General features: G+C 43.0%; 1 protein-coding gene across 2 annotated transcripts in view; it reads right to left on the reverse strand.

The window, feature by feature from the left end:
- The window catches only part of PAPPA (pappalysin 1), a 308,026-nt gene that overhangs the window by 153,122 nt on the left and 131,639 nt on the right, over positions 1-23,265 (reverse strand). For both annotated transcript variants that reach the window (XM_083161035.1, XM_083161036.1), the window contains exon 7: positions 2,114-2,609. In XM_083161035.1, the coding sequence (XP_083017161.1) occupies positions 2,114-2,609 (496 nt within the window). The remainder of the gene's footprint in view (positions 1-2,113; positions 2,610-23,265) is intronic.

Here is a 23,265-nt window from a genome sequence, read left to right on the forward strand (position 1 = left end):
TTAAATGTCGATATTTCTACCCTAAACGGGTCTTTGTCAAGATAACACAGCAGCAGCAGTAATCCAACAGGAAGGTTAGCAGTGTGTGTGTGTATATATATATATATATATATATATATATATATATATATATATATATATATATATATATATATATATACACATATATATATATATATATATATATATATATACAACATACATAAGACAAGGGGCGCCCAATAGTGCAGTATCATTCAGTAAAATTTAATGAATAAAAATATATAAAGCTGTACGACATGCGTACCATAAAATTCTTCAGTGGTGGACTAAAAACCACTTGGTATAAAACAAATTTCACACTGGCATTACACGAGCAATGAAGGTTAGCTATGTGCAGCACTCACGGATCCACCCGGCTCAGCGGTCACACTTGGACCGAGATTTCATGGCATTTCATGGCATTTACCGGGAAAACGGTGCCTGGAAAACTCTGTCCAAGCGTGACCGCTGAACCGGGTGGATCCGTGAGTGCTACACACAGCTAACCTTCATTGCTCGTGTAATGCCAGTGTGGAATTTGTTTTATACCAAGTGGTTTTTAGTCCACCACTGAAGAATTTTATGGTACGCATGTCGTACAGCTTTATATATTTTTATACATTAAATTTTACTGAATGATACTGCACTATTGGGCGCCCCTTGTCTTATGCTTGTTGTAGATCGTGTTTGGTGACCTCGTGGGAATCGAGGCAAAAAGCAAGGGAGCAGCGGTCCTTAAAACAGACAAGTGTTGAAAAATAAAAGACTGTCAAATAGAGGACACTAGATACTCTGTATTTGTGTTGTTAGCAGACCCCGAAACGTTGGCATCCTGATTAAGAACTCTGTGGGGCCTAACAATCACTTAAACATTCTGCATAATACCTATTGTGGCCGCCACCACCCTAATAGGCTATATCAATAGTTCCCCAGATTCCGACGGTCGTTTCGCCGACATCAAAATCCCGACTGCCAGTAGCCCAACATAGGATCCCAACACACAGGCTATTTTCCCTCATGGTGGTCCATGACCCCCATAGCAGGAAAATAGAATACCCCGCAAGGGGCTTGAATGCGCTTATCCCCCTTTTGGGCTCCTGACATTCAGGTTTCCGATGTCTGAGAAACGACCGTATGAATCCCGACTGTGGGTAAGTTATACCATACCCATAAACATTGCTGATCCGCACATACACCTCCCCAAAGCTCACAAGGGTGCTAATACAGTAAGCAGTGCCAGATTAATAGGGCAGATGGAGCTGCAGCTCCAGGCCTCTACATGGAAATAGGTCCATCACCATGACAACATAATAATCTCCAGCTGGTCACATGGTAGGCCATTATCATAAGTATTCACATTTGTTCACATTCACATTTGTTATATAAAGTCAACTAAAAAATGTTTTGTAAAAAAAAGATTATATTTACTATATAAGGTAACCATTACATGTCATTATAATGAATAAAAATGTTTGCTTGGCAATTTTCACACCTATTTTCCCTTGCCACTCAAAGGGTTAAAATTGCATTCCTATTTTACACATTTATGCCATTTTTGTACTATTATATATTTGGGTAGACATTGTGGTGTATAGTGTATGGGTTCTACATGGCATTGGCATCATCTCCACAGTGGCGTAACTTCGTCCTAGTTGCCCCGGAGGCAAGATAAATATTGGTGCCCCCTATATACGTATATAAAAGAACAATACAAAAAAATCTATCTAAAAATCTTGTTACATTGCATGACATTTATATATACATTATCATTTATTTGAAACAAATTGCTTAGCAGTCATACCCAGGATTAGAACCTGTGACCTTTCTCACTGGAGGCAGACACCTTACTGATAAAGCTTTTGCACAGTAATAATGCAGATTCAGCCACAGACGCGATATTATTGGTATTCAATTAACTGACTCAAAATCACAGGGGAGGAGAGGTGCCCACTTGGCAGCAGGAGCCCGGAGGCAGAGGACTCCATTGCCTCCCATATATAATATACTTCACTATTGTAAGTGTTGTGTGCACTTCACTTTGTTAGAATTTCAGCAAACAACCTTTATGATCTCATGCAGCTAAAACACTGACCTGTCTATGTATCTTCTGTGAAGACTGGAGATCAAAGCAAAAGAACCATGTTCAAAATGTGGCTTCCGGAGCACCTTGTAGTGGATGGGATTGCAGTCTGCACACAAGGGACTGTTAGGCACTGAAGTGATCATAGCAGCATCAATCTCCAAATGTTTGTCCGTGGTGTAGATCTGAACAGCATATACTTCTTCTTTAATGTAGTCCAGTTTGATGGTTAGAGGAATATCACAGAAGATGCTTTGGGGACCCAAAGTGTAATTCTCCCCACTGACCGTCAGAACTTTGACATTCACCTTGGCTCCCATTGTATCAGATTTTGTGGTCACAAATGTCACCCAGACTGTAAGACTTTGCGGAATGACCGGGTATGTAAATTCCAGCTGCAGGTAGCATCCATGAGGCTCAGTACATAGTGGAGGAACGTCGTTGTAATTCGCACCAGGACTCCATGCGCGCACACTTGTCTCACACGGCTGCTCCACATCAGGGCGCCCTGAAGCACACAAAATGGCGATTATAGCTACTTCAGAGAAAGGTAATTGGGCGATTCAGACATTAACAGCCTAGGCTGAAGGGCTTAATCAATTATGGGTCATTTAATTACACCATTTAGTATATATTTGCCATAAAATACAGTAAGTGCTAATTACCAGTAAGTACATTACTGATCAGTCGGCAGCATATAAACCAACAGAGCAACACAACAGAAAATGTTTTTGTTTGACTTTTTCAATTTCATACTCTGTTGTGTTTGCATTGCTAGTACGTTAATTTCCACGGCCTGTTTCTATTTACATTAACGAAAGATAAGGGAAATACATAGTGGTACACGAACATGTTTGGTTGCACAAACATTCATTCATGGTTTATTTATTCACAATATCTGGAACATCAACAAGTGAAAACAGCCCTGTGTACACTTACACTTTCCCTTGTGCATTATCAGTAGCACTACATCTGCATAAGAAAAGGTTCTAGCCTAAATCACTTCAGCGATAATGCTCAAGACATTCCGGTAGTCCATCATCTATGGCAAGGTTCAATAACGTTCAACATTTATATTTGTTGTTTCCACTATTTAGCAGTAAAAGCACACACATCGTGTTATTAGGCACGATGCTTGTCTTCGCGGATATACACTACTCTCATTCATTCCTCTACAGCACATATTTCCGACAAGCAAAATATCAGCTGTATAAATAGGAGGGGGAAAGCATGTCCCAGACATTGACTGCTTCCCTTCATCAAACAACATTTTTTTATATTGCAGACTTTTTCCTAAATTACACGAGAACCTAAAAAGGATCAATAATGCATTTGTAAATGGAAATCGCAGTGTTTCCTAGGCAGATACTTTGTCGCGTTAGTAGACAATATTTATTTTTCAAGATAGAAGGAACGACGAGCGACAGAAATTCATAGACACATTTGCATTTAGCAGAGTTTTTCTGTTTTTGTTTCGAGGGTTGAAGCACAGGTTTGGACGTTAGCGCGTGTGCTCTGATTGGGCTCATGCTTGAAATTGGAATTGGACGTTTCCCAAATTTAAAACTATCCAGAAAGGATTTTAGACATTTGAATGGGGGTAATATCGGTTTATAAACCAAGTTAATAACAACAGATATGCTAGCAATATTTTTTTAAACGGAAAAATGAAAACACTACTGTACATCGTTAGAAAAATGATATTGACAAAAAGAAATGAAAGAGGATGTAAACATAAACAAACGGTGTTAATGGAAACTCTTCTTTTTTACATTGACAAGTGATTCATTCACTACGAAACCATTATTTCCCCATTGACTCACTGCACTTTCCTCTTTGCTGGTGGCCAGTTAAAATGCTGCACTGGCTTTTGAGGCAATCAGAGCTTATGTACCTTTGGCCAATCAGAGCGACTGCCAGTACACGAGCTCCAATGGGCTCACCAGCCGGTGCTGCATTTTCATTGGCCGCCGGCATCCTGCATTGAAGAAGACTGTGCTTCAGGACCTGCAGCTGGAGTTGGGCGGTAAGTGAAGGGAGGGGTAGGGGGAGCCGGAGGTTGGACCTGCTGCCCATCCAACCTTCGACTTGGTTCCCCTCTCAGCAACGGGGAGCAGGGTCGCATGCGATACATCGCATGTGAAAGGATGTATCGCATATGATCCTGCTTCCAGCTCCCTGGTAGCTCGAGGGGGTCCGATGGCCCATACACTACAATGGCCACCCTTAGGGTCAAGCAGTAAGTTTTACTCTTTAAATAACTGCAATAACTTCTTCAAGACATCCCCTTCCTCCTTATTTTTGTTTGTTTGGTGGAGATTTATTAAGCAAGGAGAGACATAGGTAGAGAGAGATAAAGTGCTAACTATTCAGCTTTGGGCATTTTATAGGCTTGTTGAAACATGACAAATAAGGAATGTACGGTTCTCTCCAATTTATTTCTATTCAAGCTTTAATTAATCTCCCACGTTGTAAAAGATGTAAAGCCGTGCGAGTCTTGTGGTCATGCGCGATGCCAGACAAACTGGTTTATTAAAGGGGCAATCATTGACATGGCAAAACCAGGCCTTGCAAATGACTTGCACCACATTACATGCGGCCAATTGTCTCTTTTTGTTGGGAGTGAGCATTGCATGAGAAATGATGCTCAGCTAACAGAGGACTACTGAATGTCTCCAGGAAGGGCTTTGGCAGACATACAGATGGAGCCCTCCTCATTAAGACCTAATAGGATTAAGTGAGTAATAGGATTACTACTGTATTGTTCTATGTATTGTATTGCTGCTGAGAACAATAGGATAGCCATGGCGAGCCACAACCTAAGGAACAAAGTTGAGAGGGGCTCCATACTACTTTTTTAGGTGGGTCATCCATTAGTCATAAGCAGGAGAAAGATGGACTTATGAGTGGCCACTGATGGTTGGCTTGCATGGCCTCAGTATAACAGTTTGATTTGCTTGCTTTCGCCTTATCAGCTATTACAGGAGAATGGGATTATTCACCACCTGAGCATTATGTACTCTAGAACATATGGCAGCAGACATATTGTATGGTCCAAATAGCTATGTTGGCCTTTTTGTAAGGTACAGATGGAGCAGCTCTCAATGGAGCTGCTCCAGGCAATAGTATAGAGAATTGCCGCTGCGCTCCATCTAACAGAAGGGGGCGCACGCACACAAGACGCTCATGTGCCCTGTTCTGTCGGAGCCTGCCGCTGGCCTCCACCAACTCGCCGCTGCTCCCCCGAAGCCCCCCTCGCCCTGTCCATATCCCTGAAGCGGAGACAGGGAGGGAAGCCACTCCCCGTCGGCATGCTGACATCAGATGGAGCTCTTGTCTGCCAGCCTGCGCCAGCTCAGGATAGAGACGCCAACCTCCAGCCCCCGCTATCCACCAGAAGGGGGCAACCGTGCATGAGATGCTTGCGAACCCCATTTCCGACGCAGCTCTCCGCCACTGATCCCTGCCGCCTCCCAGTGCTCCCACCTAACCCTGCCCTTCTCCTGAAGCGGAGATGGGCAGGGATCCCACTGCACGCCGCAGGGGACGCGGGTGTGTGTGAGACGCTCGCGCATCCCCATCGGATGGAGCGCCTCTTCACCAGTATATGGCGGCGCAGGGAATCTAGCGATTCCCAGCGCTGAATGGGAGGTTGCTCCCTCTGAATGTGCAGCGGCAAAAAAATAAATTTGCTCCACTGCATGTAAAATCTACATTGCGTCTCTCTCCGAATCAGGCCTCAGGTTCTTATTAAAGTGTTATTTATATGTTACAATGAACGCCACAATACATCAAAGTAATAAACTATTATTAAATGACTAGAATGTATTAAATTAACATGTCTAAATATTCAATTAGAATCAGCATTCTCCTAATAATTTGCTCAATACAAATGTAACGCTGTAAATTCTGCTGAGCTGTCTCTCCCACTCCTGGGAGGCCAGCTCATAGAATTTATGGCGCTGGCATTCTACAGCAGTTAGATGCTTCTGCAGCTGTCTGCACAAGCAGCTGCTGTTCTAGTTTCTTCCCTACTCCTCTGCCCATTTTATATGTTCTTATTTTGCTAATATAGGCCCTTATTCTGGTTTGTGCGGTAATATCCGCGTGCGTTTGTGCCGCCGATGTTTTGTGTCTGCGCATGTGCAGAGACGTCTCTGCGCATGTGCGAGTGGGACGCACGGCCACATTCCGCATGAAATGTGTACACTACGAACAGGGGGTGGAGATGGGTGTGAAGGGCTGTTTGGGCTCATTACCATATGTTTACACCCCGCGTTTCATGGGCGTTACCATGCAAACGCTGGGCGTACGTATGGTAATGCGGCTGTGACGCACGTGTGGGGGGCGTACATATGACATTGCCGGATGTCAGCTGCCCGCCCAGATCCCTGCTTTTGCACGGAGAAATGCCCGTGTGGTCTGAGGTTGCGGGAGCTGCCTGGCCACTCGGTCCTGCATTCGATGTTCTACGACCATCGAATGATGGGGGAGGTTCCCTGAGATGGAGGAGGTGTATTCATGAGAAATACACGTGCGGTCCGTTCGGACAGCTTCTTACCGCGTACGGACGGAGTTGGCGATCCGTATGGAAGGCGGGGTTTAGGACGCACGGTGCTGGCCGCATATTCGGATCCGGCCGCACCGATCAGAATAAGAGCCATACTGACTTCATTTCATAAAGTACATCTGATTTCCCCTATAGTTTGCAGAGCTCGTTGTGTTCTAAAAGTACCAACAGTCATCTCAGTTGAGGTCTGAGGTCTTTCTGTTTGGATCCCATCATCTAGAAAAAATAAATTGCTGTATTCCCACAAGCATTAGAACCTCTTCTGCTAAATTGTGGTCCCCACTGATTAATAGTGATTCATTCATTAGTTAGAGTCATCTCTATAATAACTGAATGGCTATACTGCTTATATGCAGAGCGATTGTTATCGGTTCCGGGTGACTGGGTCTGTATGAGGAAATGATTAATAAGTAAGAAAAGCGCTGATCGGCTGCAGCTGTTTGTAAAACCATAGATGTGTCTTCATACACCTACAGCCTCTGCAGCAGGAGACAGCTGACGAGCGTGAGTCACCGGGGTTCATGCGACTGTTAGTGTTGGGCGTCTTTTTGTCGAAAATGGTGTCTAACGGCCCAAACACACTAAGCGATTTTGAGCTACTTTTAAAAAAAAAAAAAACACCAAGTGTGTATGGGTGGGCTGATGCGCCCTCCTTCATCATCACTGGCCATTGCTGCATGTTGGCCAGTTTTACTGGCCGACAGCAGTGGCAAACGCAGGATTTTCAGAAGGGGGTTTCCAGAGGGGTGGAGCAATGCACAGAGATGGACAGTATATGCCGGGTCAGTGAAAGTATTATAGATAGACCAAATGTATATTAATAATAATAATAAAAAAAAAAAAAAAAAAAAATTATATATATATATATATATATATATATACTGTATATATATATATATATACTGTATATACATACATATACATACATACATACAGGGGCGTCAACAGCAGTGTAAGACCCCTGGGCATAGCAATTTATTGGGGCCCCTACCGATCCTCCAGCGGTAGGGGTGGAACAGTAATTTCCACTTATTACCCCTTTACTGCACAGATGGTGGGAGAAGGGGGGCATTGGGCTGATACATAACTTCCAGGGTGGTAGAGGATGTTTAATATGCAGAGGAGGGGTGTATAGTGGAGTGGGCTTATTATTCATAATTTTCTGGTGGGAGGACAGCTTGCTTGACTGCAGATATCTCCAGTTCCCGGAAATAGATTTCTTAGATTTTAATGGAATTAAAAACTAGAGAATCCCCCCTACCAAATGGTACTGGGGATTAGGGGATCAGAGTTCAGGAGGCAGAGCAATCTGCCCACAAGTATATAATACTACATACCAGGTGTGTGGAGCTGTAGCAGTAACCAGCTGCTGGAAGGCTGATATCTCTGGTTCTGGGAAAAGTAGAGACAAGCTTCTAGTGTCCCTCAAAGGGGAAGAGTCCCAGCTTTTGGAATATAACCTCATAAAAACTCTAAGTCAGACAGAACCTGAAATATCTGACTGGGAATAACAATTAACAGGCTTGGATGGGGACCACGGCTTTGAAGTCAGATATCTCCGGTTCCCAAGGGCCGATTTTTACAATTCTTGTACCCCTGAAAAGAGGGGACACTCAGCTTTCAGATGAGGGCCCTTAGACTCATGGGGGGTTTCTGGGTACTCAGAAACCCCCCCCTGCGTGCGCTACTGGACAGAACCACTTTCCACAATGTGGAAAGTGATTCACCACCAGTGGAAAAAACTGGGCCTGTTAAAAATCGCTCCGTGTGTATGCACTGAGCGATTTATTGGCCAGCATCTTCACATCATTGCTCAGCATACACACTGGGCAAAACCACCCACTGTGTATACACCTTTAGTCGCAATGCAACTAGAATGCCCCGGAGACTGCACATATTTATTATCAGATCACAATCCATACCAGCGTGTTATATGTTTAATGGATATGAAAAAGGAGTACTTAAATTTGCCCCCTCAAGTCGCTGTGATGAGTTTGAGACCTACAGTATATATATTTAAACAAATTTATTAGGAAGTTTACCCTAAAAAAGAAGAAGAAAAGGAAACGGAAATCATTGAAACACAGACAACCACTGATTCCTATTCGGTATTTAAGAAAAAGTCCAGTTTCTTTCCAGCGCACTAATGCTGCTTTCAGACCGCATAACTGGCTTTGACCCTGTATTTGAAAACGTTTCCAAAAACGGGTCTGCCAGATAAAACCCCTTTCACACCGCAGCTCTTAAACGGTATATTACCGTTTAAGTGCTGATTTTTTGACACTGGCAGACCCGTTTTTGGAAACTTTCCAAATACAGGGTCAAAGCCAGTGCAGCCTTCAGCCCTTCCCTCCGAGCAGTTCCCCCCTCCCCCCCACGCCCCCCCTCGCACGCGTGTCGACCCCGCGCGTGTCGACGCCACCCCCCCCCCCCCCCCGTGTCGACCTACCCCCCGTGCAGCCGGTACCTCCGTTGTGGATCCCGGCACTGCAGTTCAGTATGGTCGGAAGCACTTATGAAAAAAAGTGTCTTTCAGAAAATGGCTGCCCCATAGGAAAACCTGTTTAAAAAAACTGTCTTTCGTATGGGGGCAGCCATTTTCCAAAAGTCACTTTTCTTATAAGAAAAGTGACTTTTGGAAAATGGCTGCCCCCATACGAAAGACAGGTTTTTTTAAACAGGTTTTCCTATGGGGCAGCCATTTTTTGAAAGACACTTTTTTTCATAAGTGCTTCCGACCATACTGAACTGCAGTACCGGGATCCACAACGGAGGTACCGGCTGCACGGGGGGTAGGTCGACATGGGGGGGGGGTGGTGTCGACACGCGCGGGGGGGAGGGTGTCGACACGCGGGGGGCGCGGGGCGGCTCCAGTGCTGTGAATATTTAATGAGCGCTCATTAAATATTTACTGCGCTGAATTTAGGTCCCAGCTCATTGGCTGGGTCCTAAATACCGTTTCAGACCCGATTTTGAGCCTAAAATACCGGTTCTGAAACGGGTAGGACCCTGCATTTTAACCGGTTAGAAAAAACGGTATTTTCTAACCAGTTAAGTGGTCCTGCACCTTTCAGACCGCACAGATTACTGTTTTAAAACGGTAAAAAAACGGCAATATACCGTTTACAAAGTGCGGTCTGAAAGGGGCATAAGAGGGATGCTTAGTCAAGTCCTATGAACAACTTGTCAAGGAAGATCTCAACAGACTAACCTTAAAACCAATAAAAGGACAAATCTTACCAAAGATGAACGTACCGCCATTAAAAGCCAAAGAGAAAATGACAAAATTATTATCAAGCCCGCAGATAAGGGGGGAGTCATTTTAAATGTGGATGACTACAACGCGGAAATAATTAGACAGCTAAATGAGAAAGGGATCTATAAGAAACTTAGGGGCAATCCGGGGAATCCGTAGAGATAAAACTTGAGACTTTTCTTATGCCTATATACTGCCTATATACTGCTAAAGGGATTTAATCTGAGGAGGTTAGACAATACTTCTGTATTGATACCCCTTCGTAATATACTTTTTACCGAAAATCCACAAATGCAAGAAAAAAAACCCCGTCGCCCCATAGTAGCAGACCCCAACATGGTACTGTCAAATTTGTCCCATTATCTGGACTCCCTTCCCCAACCAATGGTAGTAAAAACACTGTCCTATATAAAAGATACCATTTCGACCATTCAGAAAGTAGCTGACATTAAATGGAAAACGGGGTATTTCCTTGTCACTGCAGATGTACCATCTCCCTATACAATAACTAATCATGAAAAAGGTATAGAAGCAGTAATGCATTTCTTAGGCCATAATAACCATTCATAAGAAATGTATCCCAGAGGGAATAATGTTGATCCTACAACACAACTACTTTGGTATGATAACTCTTTCTACTTACAGCACCGCCAAGGGCACCAGACTAGTGCCAAGCTACGCCAATTTATTTATGGCGTGGTGGTAGGCCAGCTCACTATGGGCTGGCCTTCCGTTTGGCACTAGTCTGGTGTTTTGGTTTAGATATATTAATGACATTGTTTTAGTTTGGAATGGAGATAGGACCAGTCTAGATGAGTTTTGTACATACCTAAACAACAACCTGAAAAATATCCAACTTACATTTAATATTCGCACTGAGAATGTACATTTTCTAGATCTTACAATATATGTAGAAAATGGATTGGCAAAAACAAAACTTTTGTCAAAGAACCGACTGCAACTCATTTATAGATTGCATGAGTAATCACCATCATCATTGGATCCCTCAAAGTCTGTTCCTGAGGATCTGCAGGAATTGTAGTGAGTTGGAGATATATAAGGAACAAGCAGTCTCTAAGGACAGTTAGGTGAGTTGAGTCCATATCACCTACAGTATATAGTTGTGTAAAAAGAAAATGAAAGGTAAACAGTGAATAATAATCATTTGATGCCCCCCCCCCCCCGGGTAACAAACAAAGAGACCACACAAGGATACTAAGCATTCAAGAATATACAGGAGTGGACAGCGCCAGGGATTTTCACCGATGGTTTATTGTGTAGCATTATACCAGCGTCAAACCAAAGGATAACTGAATGCAAACAAGCAACAAACCAATATTAGTTCATACGGACTGCATTACAACCACAAAACTCTGGATCATTATGATGCCTCAGCTCTGCCATGAGAACACCAGGACCGAGCCTACTACCCCTCTGGCTGAGTACATCTGGACACTAACTTTCCTAAACCTTGGACTGGAACCAACTGGACCTAATATTATTATGCTTAAAATACTAATATATGCTAATTTTTTTTTATCTCCCATAAATATCCTTTCACCGCAGGGGGGATTAACAAATCTCAGAGAGAGATAAAGTGGAGAGAGAAAGCAATTACTAATTAGCTTCAATTATTTTTCTAGATCAGCCTGTAAAATAACAGAAATGTTATCTTTATCTGTTTTATTTCTCTCCAAGATTTGATAAATCTGATTCTAATAATTTGAAAGTTTTCTCCATGTATATATAAGGGATACATGTGGAGGTGGGGACGCCGGCAGACAGAATACTGACAATGCCAGTATCCTGATGGAGGGAATCCCGGCAGAGACCGAGTAAGTATACTTATCATCCCCCTGCCCCCATAATCCCCCGTCTTCACAGCCTAACCCTCCCTGCTAGTGCCTAACCCTCACACATCTTTGCCTATACCTAACCCCACCTTCTAAGTGCATATCTCTAACCATATCCACAGCCTAACCCTACACTCCCTCCCCCATAGACTAACCCTAAGTCCCCCCCCCCATTAGTGCATAAACCTTACCCCTTACCCCTGCCTTACCCTAACCCGCACACATAGGTATGGCATCCTGACAGTTGGTATTCAGGTATCGTCATCCACATTGATGTCAGGATTCCTGCGCTGGCATCCTCATTGATGTTAGGATTGCTACACCAATAATAATAATAACTGTGCCTGATCAGCAGCAATGGTTCTTAGGTAAGCCACGTTGTCTTTAAAATAATTGCTGCATCAAACCTTGCTACTATCTTGTCAAAATTGTGACTGATCCCACAAATTTAAGACTTTGGGCCCCATTGGGTCCGAATTTTGACCCTTGCCCAGTGGGGTGAGGTTTGCCCATGTGCAATCCCAGGGAGCGAATGGCTTTGATGAGATTCACACTCCCTGAGCCGTTCCCTCCAGCTACCCATTTGGAGACCTTATAGGAACGGACCCATTTACTAGTGGACTTCACCAATATGGTACCGTATGAACTGGACTTTTTTCAATTACCCCTCTTTTTTACTGCCCACTTCGAATTTTTACTATGTTATGTCTAATGTTTTTTAATAAAACCATTTGTCATTTTTCATCATATTGGCACATATTCTTTTAATATTCACTTTTATTATATAGCGCAGTGTACCCCCTGTTTTTCTTGTATCTAGTAGGAGGTTGACTACCCCCTACCCACACTGCTGCTTGGCAAAGCACCCCATATCTATTGCGTCTCCTACACCAGTCGGTAACCAGTTACCCACTACCTTTCTAGCTATCAATACAAATAACAACGAACACGAGGAACCTGTAGGTTGCCATTTTGTGTTGGCAAAACATCCCCTTGTGAGTTTACAATACACAATCATCGATCATGTACCTCCTGATATTAGAGGAGAAGATCGGGCGAAGATTCTCCTACAGCTCGAAAGCCAATGGATATTCAAATTGGATACTATGTAGCCATGGGACCTGAATGAACAATGATCTTTGAACATATTTATGTAGTATTGTGTGTCTATGTGATTGTTTTCTCCATCTTAGCATCATGGTTCTCTACGGTTTTGTATATAATACCTTGGTGATTTTTTATGTGCACTTATGTTTGTTTTTGTTTCTGTGCTACAGCGTCCCGGCATCGGGGTGTTACCTAGCAACCAACACGCTCTCTGTGACAGAGTGGACCTGATGACGCACGCCCTCCTGTCCGGAAGTGCATGGAGGACTGGAGGACGCCCGCGCCGGTGGACGCTGTGGATGATACAGTTCACACTTTGCTATTTAGGTGAGTGAAAAGTTTTGTAACCTTGTTAGTTCTTACTTGACAAAGGAGTAAAATCCAAAACGTCGCTTGACCTATACCTTGACTGGTGGTATCTTTATTTGTGAGAAGTCCATGTGAGTGCCGCTATCCCCTGGGGTTCTGTTTGTTCTATTGGTGTATGCACCCCTGCAACTGCATTATTTGGATACGTTGTGCCTATCCTGGGACCAAATATATAAATATATATATATATATACTGTATATATATATATATATATATATATATATATATATATATAAATATATATATATGGTTGAGTATCCCGTATCCGAGTATCCGTTATCCGAATTATTCCGAAAACCATACATTCCAGAAAGTGAAAAAAAATATTTTTTTTGCTAAAAACTCACTGGGGACATTTGTAACAGCCCTACTGAGGACATGATATGTAACTGGCACTATATATGTGCAAGAAAATGATTGCTTGGCATTCAAATTCAATATCTGAGATAGTACACAAATTTTGTTTCATGTTTTGAAACCTTGTTTTTTGAACAAATAAATTATATTTGTGTGTATTTTATGTGGTAATAAAATATATTTGTGTGTATTTTATGTGTTTATACAGCAAACATGCAAGATACTTCAAAATACATCATTGAAATATTAAAATATTCCGAAATACAGAATAATCCGTTATCCAAAATTCTCCTGGTCCCGAGCATTTTGGATACGGGATACTTAACCTGTATATATATATATATATATATATATATATATATATATATATATATATATATATATATATATATATATATATATATATATATATATATATATATATAGTTCTTCCATGTGCCCCTACAATCTTCCCATCTGATGTGTCTGCTGGCTCTGGTGCCTTCCCCATTGAGGGGTTTAATGGCTGCTCCACAAATAGCACAAGTAAAAGGGGTACTGAGAGGCTGATTACAGCAGTGAATGAAGCGTGCATTTAACATCAACGTATCGGGGGAACTAGTCCCCTTCATCAGGATCTGCCTCCGTGGACCGCCTGCCTCCCTTCACCCTGTCAGACATCGGAGCAGAGCCGAGGATGCTGAGTGACATCAACATCGGGCGCTCGCATGCGCCAGAGAACACCGGATGGATGGAGTGAGGAAAAAGCGGCATTTACATCCAGCTGCCGCCAGCACCTCAGACCGTCAACGTTGTCTCCCCACTTTAGAGGCAGGGAAAGTTGAGTAGGCCCATGGACATTCAACCACTCCAGAGGAGTGTAAACATTATTATTTTTAAATTGTATTCTTTATAGGTGTTTTCTATCTTTTTCGAGTCTACCACTTTCTTTCAAAATGATTACATTTACCGCTCATTCAATGTATCTCTTTTATTGAGCTGCTTAAAATTATAACGCAGTGTGCATCCTCTTTTATAACCTCAGCTAATTTATAATAAATTACATAAACAATATTAGTTACACATTCATAAAAATTCCATACGATTAATAACATTTCTTAGTAAAAACAGAGTACAACATTTTTAAACAGGTAGAGGTAATTTAGTCCGAGTTCACTGGAGGGATGTTTTTTTTAAATCAGCAATCGTTTACAAGGCAAACTTGATATGACTTGTCAATGATTGACACTTTTTAAAAATTGGCTGAGTTTGGACGACATTTCTCACCTCCGGCGAACTTGGCTTGTATTACATCTCCCTTAATATCTGAAAATTGATTAAGACCATTCGATCCCAATATATTTTGAGTGTATATTAACAATGATTCAAGCTGTGCAAGCTTTAAATCCCTATATCCACCTCTTGAGTGTATAATAATGTGCTCAATTCCTTAGAAAAGTAAACATGTCTTCTAAAGAAGTATGACATTTAGAGAAATGTCCCGGTATACTATGATTCACAGATCTTGGTTTTTGAGATTACGCAAATGCTCAAGTATTATTCATTACAGCTGTCTCTAAGGAGGTTATTCTGGTTGGTGCGGTCCGTTCCGAATTCTTTCGGAGTTGACCGAACGCCACGCTGTGCGGACATCGTAAGAAGAGACGCCCACAGGTCCTCCGCATTCGGACGGACTCACTCTCTAAGAAGAGGGTGTGTTTTCGGGCAACATCCAAACCGTGTGTGTGCGGTGGCCACACAAAGATTCTGTCTTACAGCGTCAGAACACACGAGAAGCTGCCCGTATGTACCGATGCCGTGTATTTACGCAAAACATACTACTATAATCGGAACTCATACATCACACACATGACACACTTATGCTATTAGGCTACCTCAGTGTAAATGTGTGTACAAAATGCAGCCGTGCTTTCAGCATATATTTGTGCCTTTAGTAATGGTCCATTTAGGCTGCAATGGTTCCAATTGAAGCAATGAAAAGAGTGTAATTAATGACTAATGAGTAGAGGAGTGGATTGTATTGTGTTCAGCTGAGAGCGGTTCAGGTGCAGCCGTACTAATTGGGCGATCCGAATGCCTAGCGCATGACCAAGTGGTGTCCGCAAAGTAATACTTGCTTATGAAGACCGCATATTTCCTGCCTGTTGGTTCGTTTGCAGTCGGTGTGCTGTCTGAATGCACGCCTACCACAGTTAGTGCACTCCCTCATGTACGCCCATATTTACGCCCTGTTTAGCCCACTTTGAAACTACGCCCTTGTGTAGGTCCGAATGACGCCCATTTTACGCCCATATTTTCCGAGTGAATGCGGTGCACATTTCTGTATGGTATTAGTGAGAACGAGTACTGAGACCGTGCGTGGTACATGCGCATTGCGTTGACTACGCATGCGCAGACGGCTAAAAAACGCCATCCGAAAGAATTCGGAACGGACCGCATCGACCAGAATAAGTCCCTAAGTCTTTCCTAAATATCTCTTCCCACATTCACATTCAATTTGAAAAACTACCTATATTATCTGACAATATTTCAAACTCTCTAATTTTCTTTCAACTGCCTTAAAAAATGTGCATCTCCCTTTATGGATATGTTTACGTACTTTGCAGTGGGAACAAGGGTAAGGTCCCTTTTGTTTTAGCGATATAAAGATGTTACCTATCTTATGGGGCCTACAAATGCCGAGATGTTCTAAGCGTTCTGAGCTCTGGCCACATTTAAAACATGAGTGGGTTGTGGAAATCCCAATTGTAAACTCCTTTGAAGGGACAAATAAGACCTATGTAAAATGTATTGTGCAATGTTAACATTGTTGAGTGTACACACTAGACGAGAAAGTAGAAGATCTCATTCAGGGAAACGTAGAAACATAGAATTTGACAGCAGATACTGTAAGAACCACTTGGCCCATCTAGTGTGTCCCTTATTTTTAAACGTTACCTAAAACCATATTTGATCCTTATTTCTATGTAAGGATATCAATATGCCTATCCCAAGCATGTTTAAATTGTACTACTGTATTTGTCTCTACCACATCTGATGGGAGACTATTCCACTTTACTACTCTTTCTGTGAAGTAATTCTTACTCAGATTTCCCCTGAATCTTCCTCCCTCTAGTGTCAGTGCATGTCCTCGTGTTCTGTTGCTCCTCTTCCTGTGAAGAATGTCTCCCACCTGTACCTTCCTCCCTCTAGTGTCAGTGCATGTCCTCGTGTTCTGTTGCTCCTCTTCCTGTGAAGAATGTCTCCCACCCGTACCTTGTTAAAACTCTTGATATATTTGAAAGTTTATATCATGCCCCCTTTCCCTTCTCTGCTCTAAAGTATACATATTAAGATCTTTTAGTCTTTCCTGGTACGTTTTGTGATGTAGGTCATGCACCATTTTAGTTGCCCTTCTTTGTACAGTCTCTGATATATTTATATCCTTCTGGAGATATGGCCTCCAGAACTGAACACAATACTCTAGGTGAGATCGTACCAATGACCTACAGTATACAGTGGCATTATTACTTCTTTCTTTCTACTGCTGATACCTCTCCCTATGCAACCAAGCATCTGACCTGCCTTCTTCATTGCTTTGTTACATTGCCTACCTGCCTTTAAGTCCCCTGAAATAATGACACCTAGATCCCTCTCTTCCTCGAAAGTTTCCATTATAGTGCCGTTTATGGAAACTATTGAGGAAGAGAGGGATCTAGGTGTCACTATTTCAGGGGACCCTTCTGAGCTCAATCTTTTACTTTCTCATCTAGTCTATACAAGGGAGGGGTATTCAATGTCTGCGGAAAGGTCTTCAATCCCGGCCGTGACTCTCCTGCTGCAGACCCGCCTCCCTATTGAGGCGGGTGTGTATTGTTGGAAACGGCCGTGGATTGTCGAATCGAACCATTTTTTTCAATCCTCCGAATTTCCGACACTTGACAGCCAGAACATTTTACAATTCCGGCTGTCGAGTTACAGTCGAGTGAAGCAAAATGGACAGGGATTCTGACTTTTGGGACATTCTGGATAATCTTCTTCCATTGTCTCAAGTGGTAAGATTTAAAATGTATATTTATTGCTTTATTTGTTTTATATATTGTAAGTGTATGTTTCTATACATGTATTGTCTGGGGTACAACCTACTGTATCTAGAAAAAGATTCAAAAACTCTATCTCACTTTGCTTCAAATTATAGTAATTATTCAAATATTGCATAAACTTAATAAAAGCTCCTTTACTCGCACTCCATAGGACAATAAAATGGCCAATAAATCTCTTATCTTCTCTATATATGGATTCTCACTTAAAACATATTTATTCTCAAAATTACCAACATTTAAGTTCACCACACTTGGCGCAAAGGGGTTCTCAATTTTGGTTCTAAACTTCTAATTATAATTAGGCTTTCCATACTATCTCATTAAACCAGGGCACTCACGGATTACACAGGTTCTGTGGCTGATTCAAATGTAATTCATTAGTGTCCGAGGTCAAAGGTATAGTATGGTAAGCATAATTATAATGCTACCCCTGGAACTCAAAATGACTATTATTAAATAGAAAATTCATACATGCTAAATTCCGTTTGGGCACTCTTCCATGATTCCCTGTTAATTGGAAATAGTAGTATATAAGACTTTGGCGCTGATTGCCTTATACCCCTTTCCCACTGCAGGTCTTAAACGGTAAATTGGCGTTTATTCCCCACTATTTACGGTTTAAGGCTGCAGTGGGAAATCGCCAGAGTTGATTTACCGGTTAAAGATAACCGATATTTCAACACGTTTAAAAAGCAGAGTCCTACACGTTTCAGACCCGTTTTTTTTTGGCAGTGGGAACGGGTCTGAAACGGTATTTTGGACCCCCACACCTGTCAACCCCCTCCACTGGTGCCTGGCTTACAACCCCCCATACCTGTCCATCCTGCACCCCCCCCCCCCTTCCCCTGGTACTTGCCAGCTCGCCGGATCATGCAGCAGGGTCCTTCATTGAATTCCTGTGGGTGACAGCTCCTGACTGACCTATGCTTGCAGTCAGGGCCGTCTTGGGAACCTGGGCAACCCCCCCCCCCCTCCAGTGACTCAGTGACGCCCTGCCAAGTATGAGTATGCCAGGGCAGCACGCACATGGCGATAGCAGTAGCCGGGAGGAGGGCTGGCCGTAGCCGCCGCAATACCCGGCACCCCCTGCTGTGTGGAGCCCGGCACCCCCTGCTGTGTGGGCGCTACAGCCGAAGCCTCTACAGCATCCAAAGCACTGCCTCCAGCCAGCGGGAGTCACCACGTGGGCTCCCCTGATGCCAGTCACCCCCTGAGCCTGCTCCGGGCAACGCGATCACTCTCCGGTTACAAGGAAGCTGCGGGACGCAGTGCCCATGCGGTTTCCTCCATGTCCCCAACACCGTTTACTGTGTGTAAGCTTCGGCCGGTGACCAGGCTCCGCTGCTGCACCGGGGGGGGGGGGGACCAGGGACCGCAGTGTTAGCATAGGGGCTTCTGGGCCGGTGCCTTAAAGAGGAAGCGCAGAGTAGCCTTGGGGGGGGGGGGTGCAAGACAGGTTGGGGGTTTGCAGGCCAGGTACCAGGGGGAGGGGTGCAGGACAGGTCCGGGGGTTTGCAGGCCAGGTACCAGGGGAGAGTGGGGAAGGACAGGTAATGGGTGGTATATTACTGGATTACCGTTTTGTACCTTTCACAATGGGTTCAATCAGTAATATACCATTTACAACAGGCAGTGTGAAAGGGTCTTTATGGCTCAGAGCCGTTTAAAGTCCCGTTTACAAATACCGGGTCATTACAAGTCAGGCAGTGGGAAAGCAACATTATTGTCACTCCAAATCACTTAAAATCGGTAGAATATTTGTTGAATCCTTAACACAGCATCTTAAATTATTTGTTTTATAGATGTCACCGCATTCTTAGAAGTGTCAGACCCAATCTCCGAAATAATGGGTCGACTCTTCTCTTATTATATGCCTTTAATTTAGATATTTCTATGTTATCTCTTTCACCAAATCCACTTTGGGCGGTATTCAATGTGAATACTGGCGACGTGCATCCTGTTTAGGATTCGCTGCACATTCGCCACTGCTCGCTGCGTTCCGGAGCCTCGCCGGCTCCGGTATTCAACGAGTCAGGGGCTCGTTGAATACCGGACGGACGGTGGCAGGCAGGGAGATGGAAGTCTCCCTGCCTGCCCCAGAACGTTTGTGGGGGGAGGTGGGCTCCCCGGGAGCCAGGCAGCACAGGCTGCCCCCCGGGGTGCCAGCAGGGGACCGGGTATATTCACTACACCCGATCATGCATATGTAATGATCGGGTGAAGTGAATATATGAATATCTAATGAGCGGCTCGGCTCCGGCCCCCTGCTGGCTGGTCTGTATAAAAAAAAAAATAGCATGCCCCTCCTCAGAATAAAATTCCAGATTTTTTGACACCAATTGTAAAAAAACAAAACACTTTATTTTAAAAGTTCACCTTCCACTTCACCATAAAAAGATAGCGATTGCTACTCGGTGAATCATGGCGAAAAAAACCTTGAAATGTATTCGCCATCTGGTCATTGAATAGAGTGATTCACCGTTTTAGTCAGAAATTCGCCTTACAGCACAAAATCGCCATAAAAACCTGGTGAATCAGCCTCATTGAATACCGCCCTTTATCTAGATACACATATTTAGCTCAGTTTTCTCTTTCTTCCCAATAGCATTAAGTTCATTAGCTTAATAGCACATGAATTCAATACAATATACCAATTACCAATCAACCGAGGAATATCTTTCTCAAACGTTGGATTTTGCATCATTCGTAATCCTCTCGGTATCCTCCCAACTTCTAAATCATTTTTTAATGATGTTATTTACCAACTTAATTTTAATTCTTTAATCCTTAGATTCTTTTATAAAAACACAGAGAATAATAATCTACATTTGCATCTTTATTGTTGTTCTCTAGTGTGTTTTTTTTTATCTGCCTTTTTTTTTTCTGTTAGTACACAACATGTACAGTATAGCACCTTTGTGTTAAGACCAAATGACAATCACAATATTTCCAAATGAACATGCAGCTAAAGACAAAGGAAAAAAACAGTTTACCAAAAATGTACAAGAATCTCCAGCGCAAAAACTGCAGTCTTTTAAATTTCTCCATGCAGTACGATTATCGTCCTTACATAAGTAGTGCGTGCTCCCTACAATCAGGTTTTCCTCCTGTGTTCCAATCTGAAAAGTTGTATAAGAAGGGGCACACAATGGTGAAAGTACCTTCCAAACAAGTTTAATGCAAACACCAACTCAATAAAAGACATGTACAATGTGTACATATTCAAAAAAGTGCTTACTCCTCACACTGGAGTCATGTCTTCTTGCTCGCTTATATTCCTGCGCTCCGGGTCCCTATCTCGTCGAACTTCAACAGATTCTCCCATTCCAAACCTTGTTGGATTCCGGGTTAGTGCATATGTGCTGGTGCTCTTATTTTTGGGGTGCAATCGACGCCAAATTCTAATATATTAGTATTCCCCATAAACTAGGATCCTGGCTGTAGGAACATATTCAGAAGAGGACCCAACAACAAATAGTACCCCAAGGGAATACATTATAGAATTCATGCATTTTATCCTAAAAAAAAAGTTCCATGGGGTGCTCTTTAATTAGAAGGGTGGGACCGCAATGTTGGTCACACTTACACCAAGGGGGTTAATCTGGTTGATATGTTTGGATGTAAATTTGCATCCTTGCGAGTCAACCAAACCTTGGGATCCTTGGTTTTGACCCCAACATTACCAAGATTTCAATTAGACTGCGCATGTATAGTCTTATGCCGGGCAGCGTCTGCGCACCCGCTCAGATGCTGACCCTCATGTCTGGATCTGTGCACTCTGTGCAGTGTGACACGGTCAGAGGTCATGATGCTCAGGCTGCAACCCAATTCCAGGCCACACAACCTGTCTGCCTCACTCCCGGCCGCGTTGTCCCCTATTCCAGGCCACACCGCCCACCAAGGGAATTTTTTTATTATTAGGGAAGGTAATCCTTAGAACCCTGTGTTGAGCATTATTTAATTCCGGGATTGAAAAATGCCCCGGGATTGGCATCCCTAGTTGCTGTGTATAGCAGCATGCTGTAGATGGACTGAGATGCATGCCACCTCATGTGCATCACTGTTCAGCTCCCATAGACATCAATGGGTGATGGGAGCCTGCACCCTCCAGTTCCCATTGAAGTTTATGTGCATAGCGGGACCTGGAGTGCCGGAATAGCTGGGAGCCATCGGCTGTGACTCCTGTGTGGGCAGTAAGCCACAATAAGCTTGGTATATGCACCTTTTTAAATATAAACACACAGTATATGTGCCATTTACCATTTCAGTGAGTGAATTCAACTTGTCTGGAATGTACATTCACCATTGTGTGCCCCTTATTATACAAATGTACAAATGTATATACAGGGCTTTTTTTCAGCAGGCTCCAGCAGGAACTGAGGCCCTTATTCTAGTTCACTCTTTCTGACAAAATATTTCTTAGATGGAAAAAAACATGTGCACTGCAGGTGAGGCAGGTGTAAAACCCCACCCAAATCTAATTATCTCTGCACAAGTAACACCTTTTTGGAAGTGCACCCTCGAATGTTACTACCTGCTCCATACAGGATAGTCACTTCCTACAAATTATGCCATGGAAGCCATTTTCAAGACAGTTCAAAAGAACCGCTGGCCTAAAGCTCAATGGGCTGGAATCTTGGCACCCTAGTTATCAGGAGAACCACAAAAAGGCCTTTAATGACTTAAGCCTTAATTAAGGTCTGGCCTAGGATAAGGGAAAAGTATACATGTTGGCTCGCATGGGTGTCACGTTGTTAGAATGAGCACAATGGGGAAATAAAATGTGGATGAACCTTCCTGCTCTCAAAATCATGTACTCATCCACCACACAAAGAAATGGCTACAACCACAAACTGTCACAGAGTCACAGATTGTTTAAAGGGTCTTTACCGACCAACATCTGCAGTCACTCCCATCGGCTCTGAGGAAGTGACTGAGCCACACAAACCCCAAAACAGCAGACCAACTTGTGGATATAATGTGGAGGTAAGTGTCAACCTGAGGAGTTATTATTCAGTGTACCCCAATGTCCTGAGCCCCAGAACAGTGACCTATGGGGGGAAAAGGGTCTGGGGCTGTGAAATGAAGTTAAGACTGTGGGTTTTGAACCGGAAGACTGTCCCTCTGTGCCAGGAGAGTTCCCACCACGTAATAAACTCGATAATTACGTCATCAAATGATGTTGTTGTAGTGGATTGGACCATATTGCTAATAGTTGTGGGAATGGCAATCCATCCCTTAGAAAACAGTTATTGAACATGTATCTCAGATGCAGGAGAGAACAGGTGCAGTGGTGTCAATAGTGAAAACACACTTGGAGATTGTACAACAAGCACAGCAAAGGGTGTACAACCATAATGCTCAATAATGCACCTTCGCTACTGAGGACAGAATATAGATTCACACGGTAAGTGTTTGGCAAAATGGCAAGGGAACAGTAGAAGAAGTGGGTGAGGTTAATAATAAAATATACCAGAAAGGGAAAAGAAAGACAGAATTTCTCGTTAGAAATAGAGATTTGTTTTCTGAGGTACTGGGTAAAAAAAACAACATGAAATAATCACTGAAA

This window comes from Crinia signifera, chromosome 9 (assembly GCF_055691185.1).
Source record: "Crinia signifera chromosome 9, ASM5569118v1, whole genome shotgun sequence".
Taxonomy (NCBI): domain Eukaryota; kingdom Metazoa; phylum Chordata; class Amphibia; order Anura; family Myobatrachidae; genus Crinia; species Crinia signifera.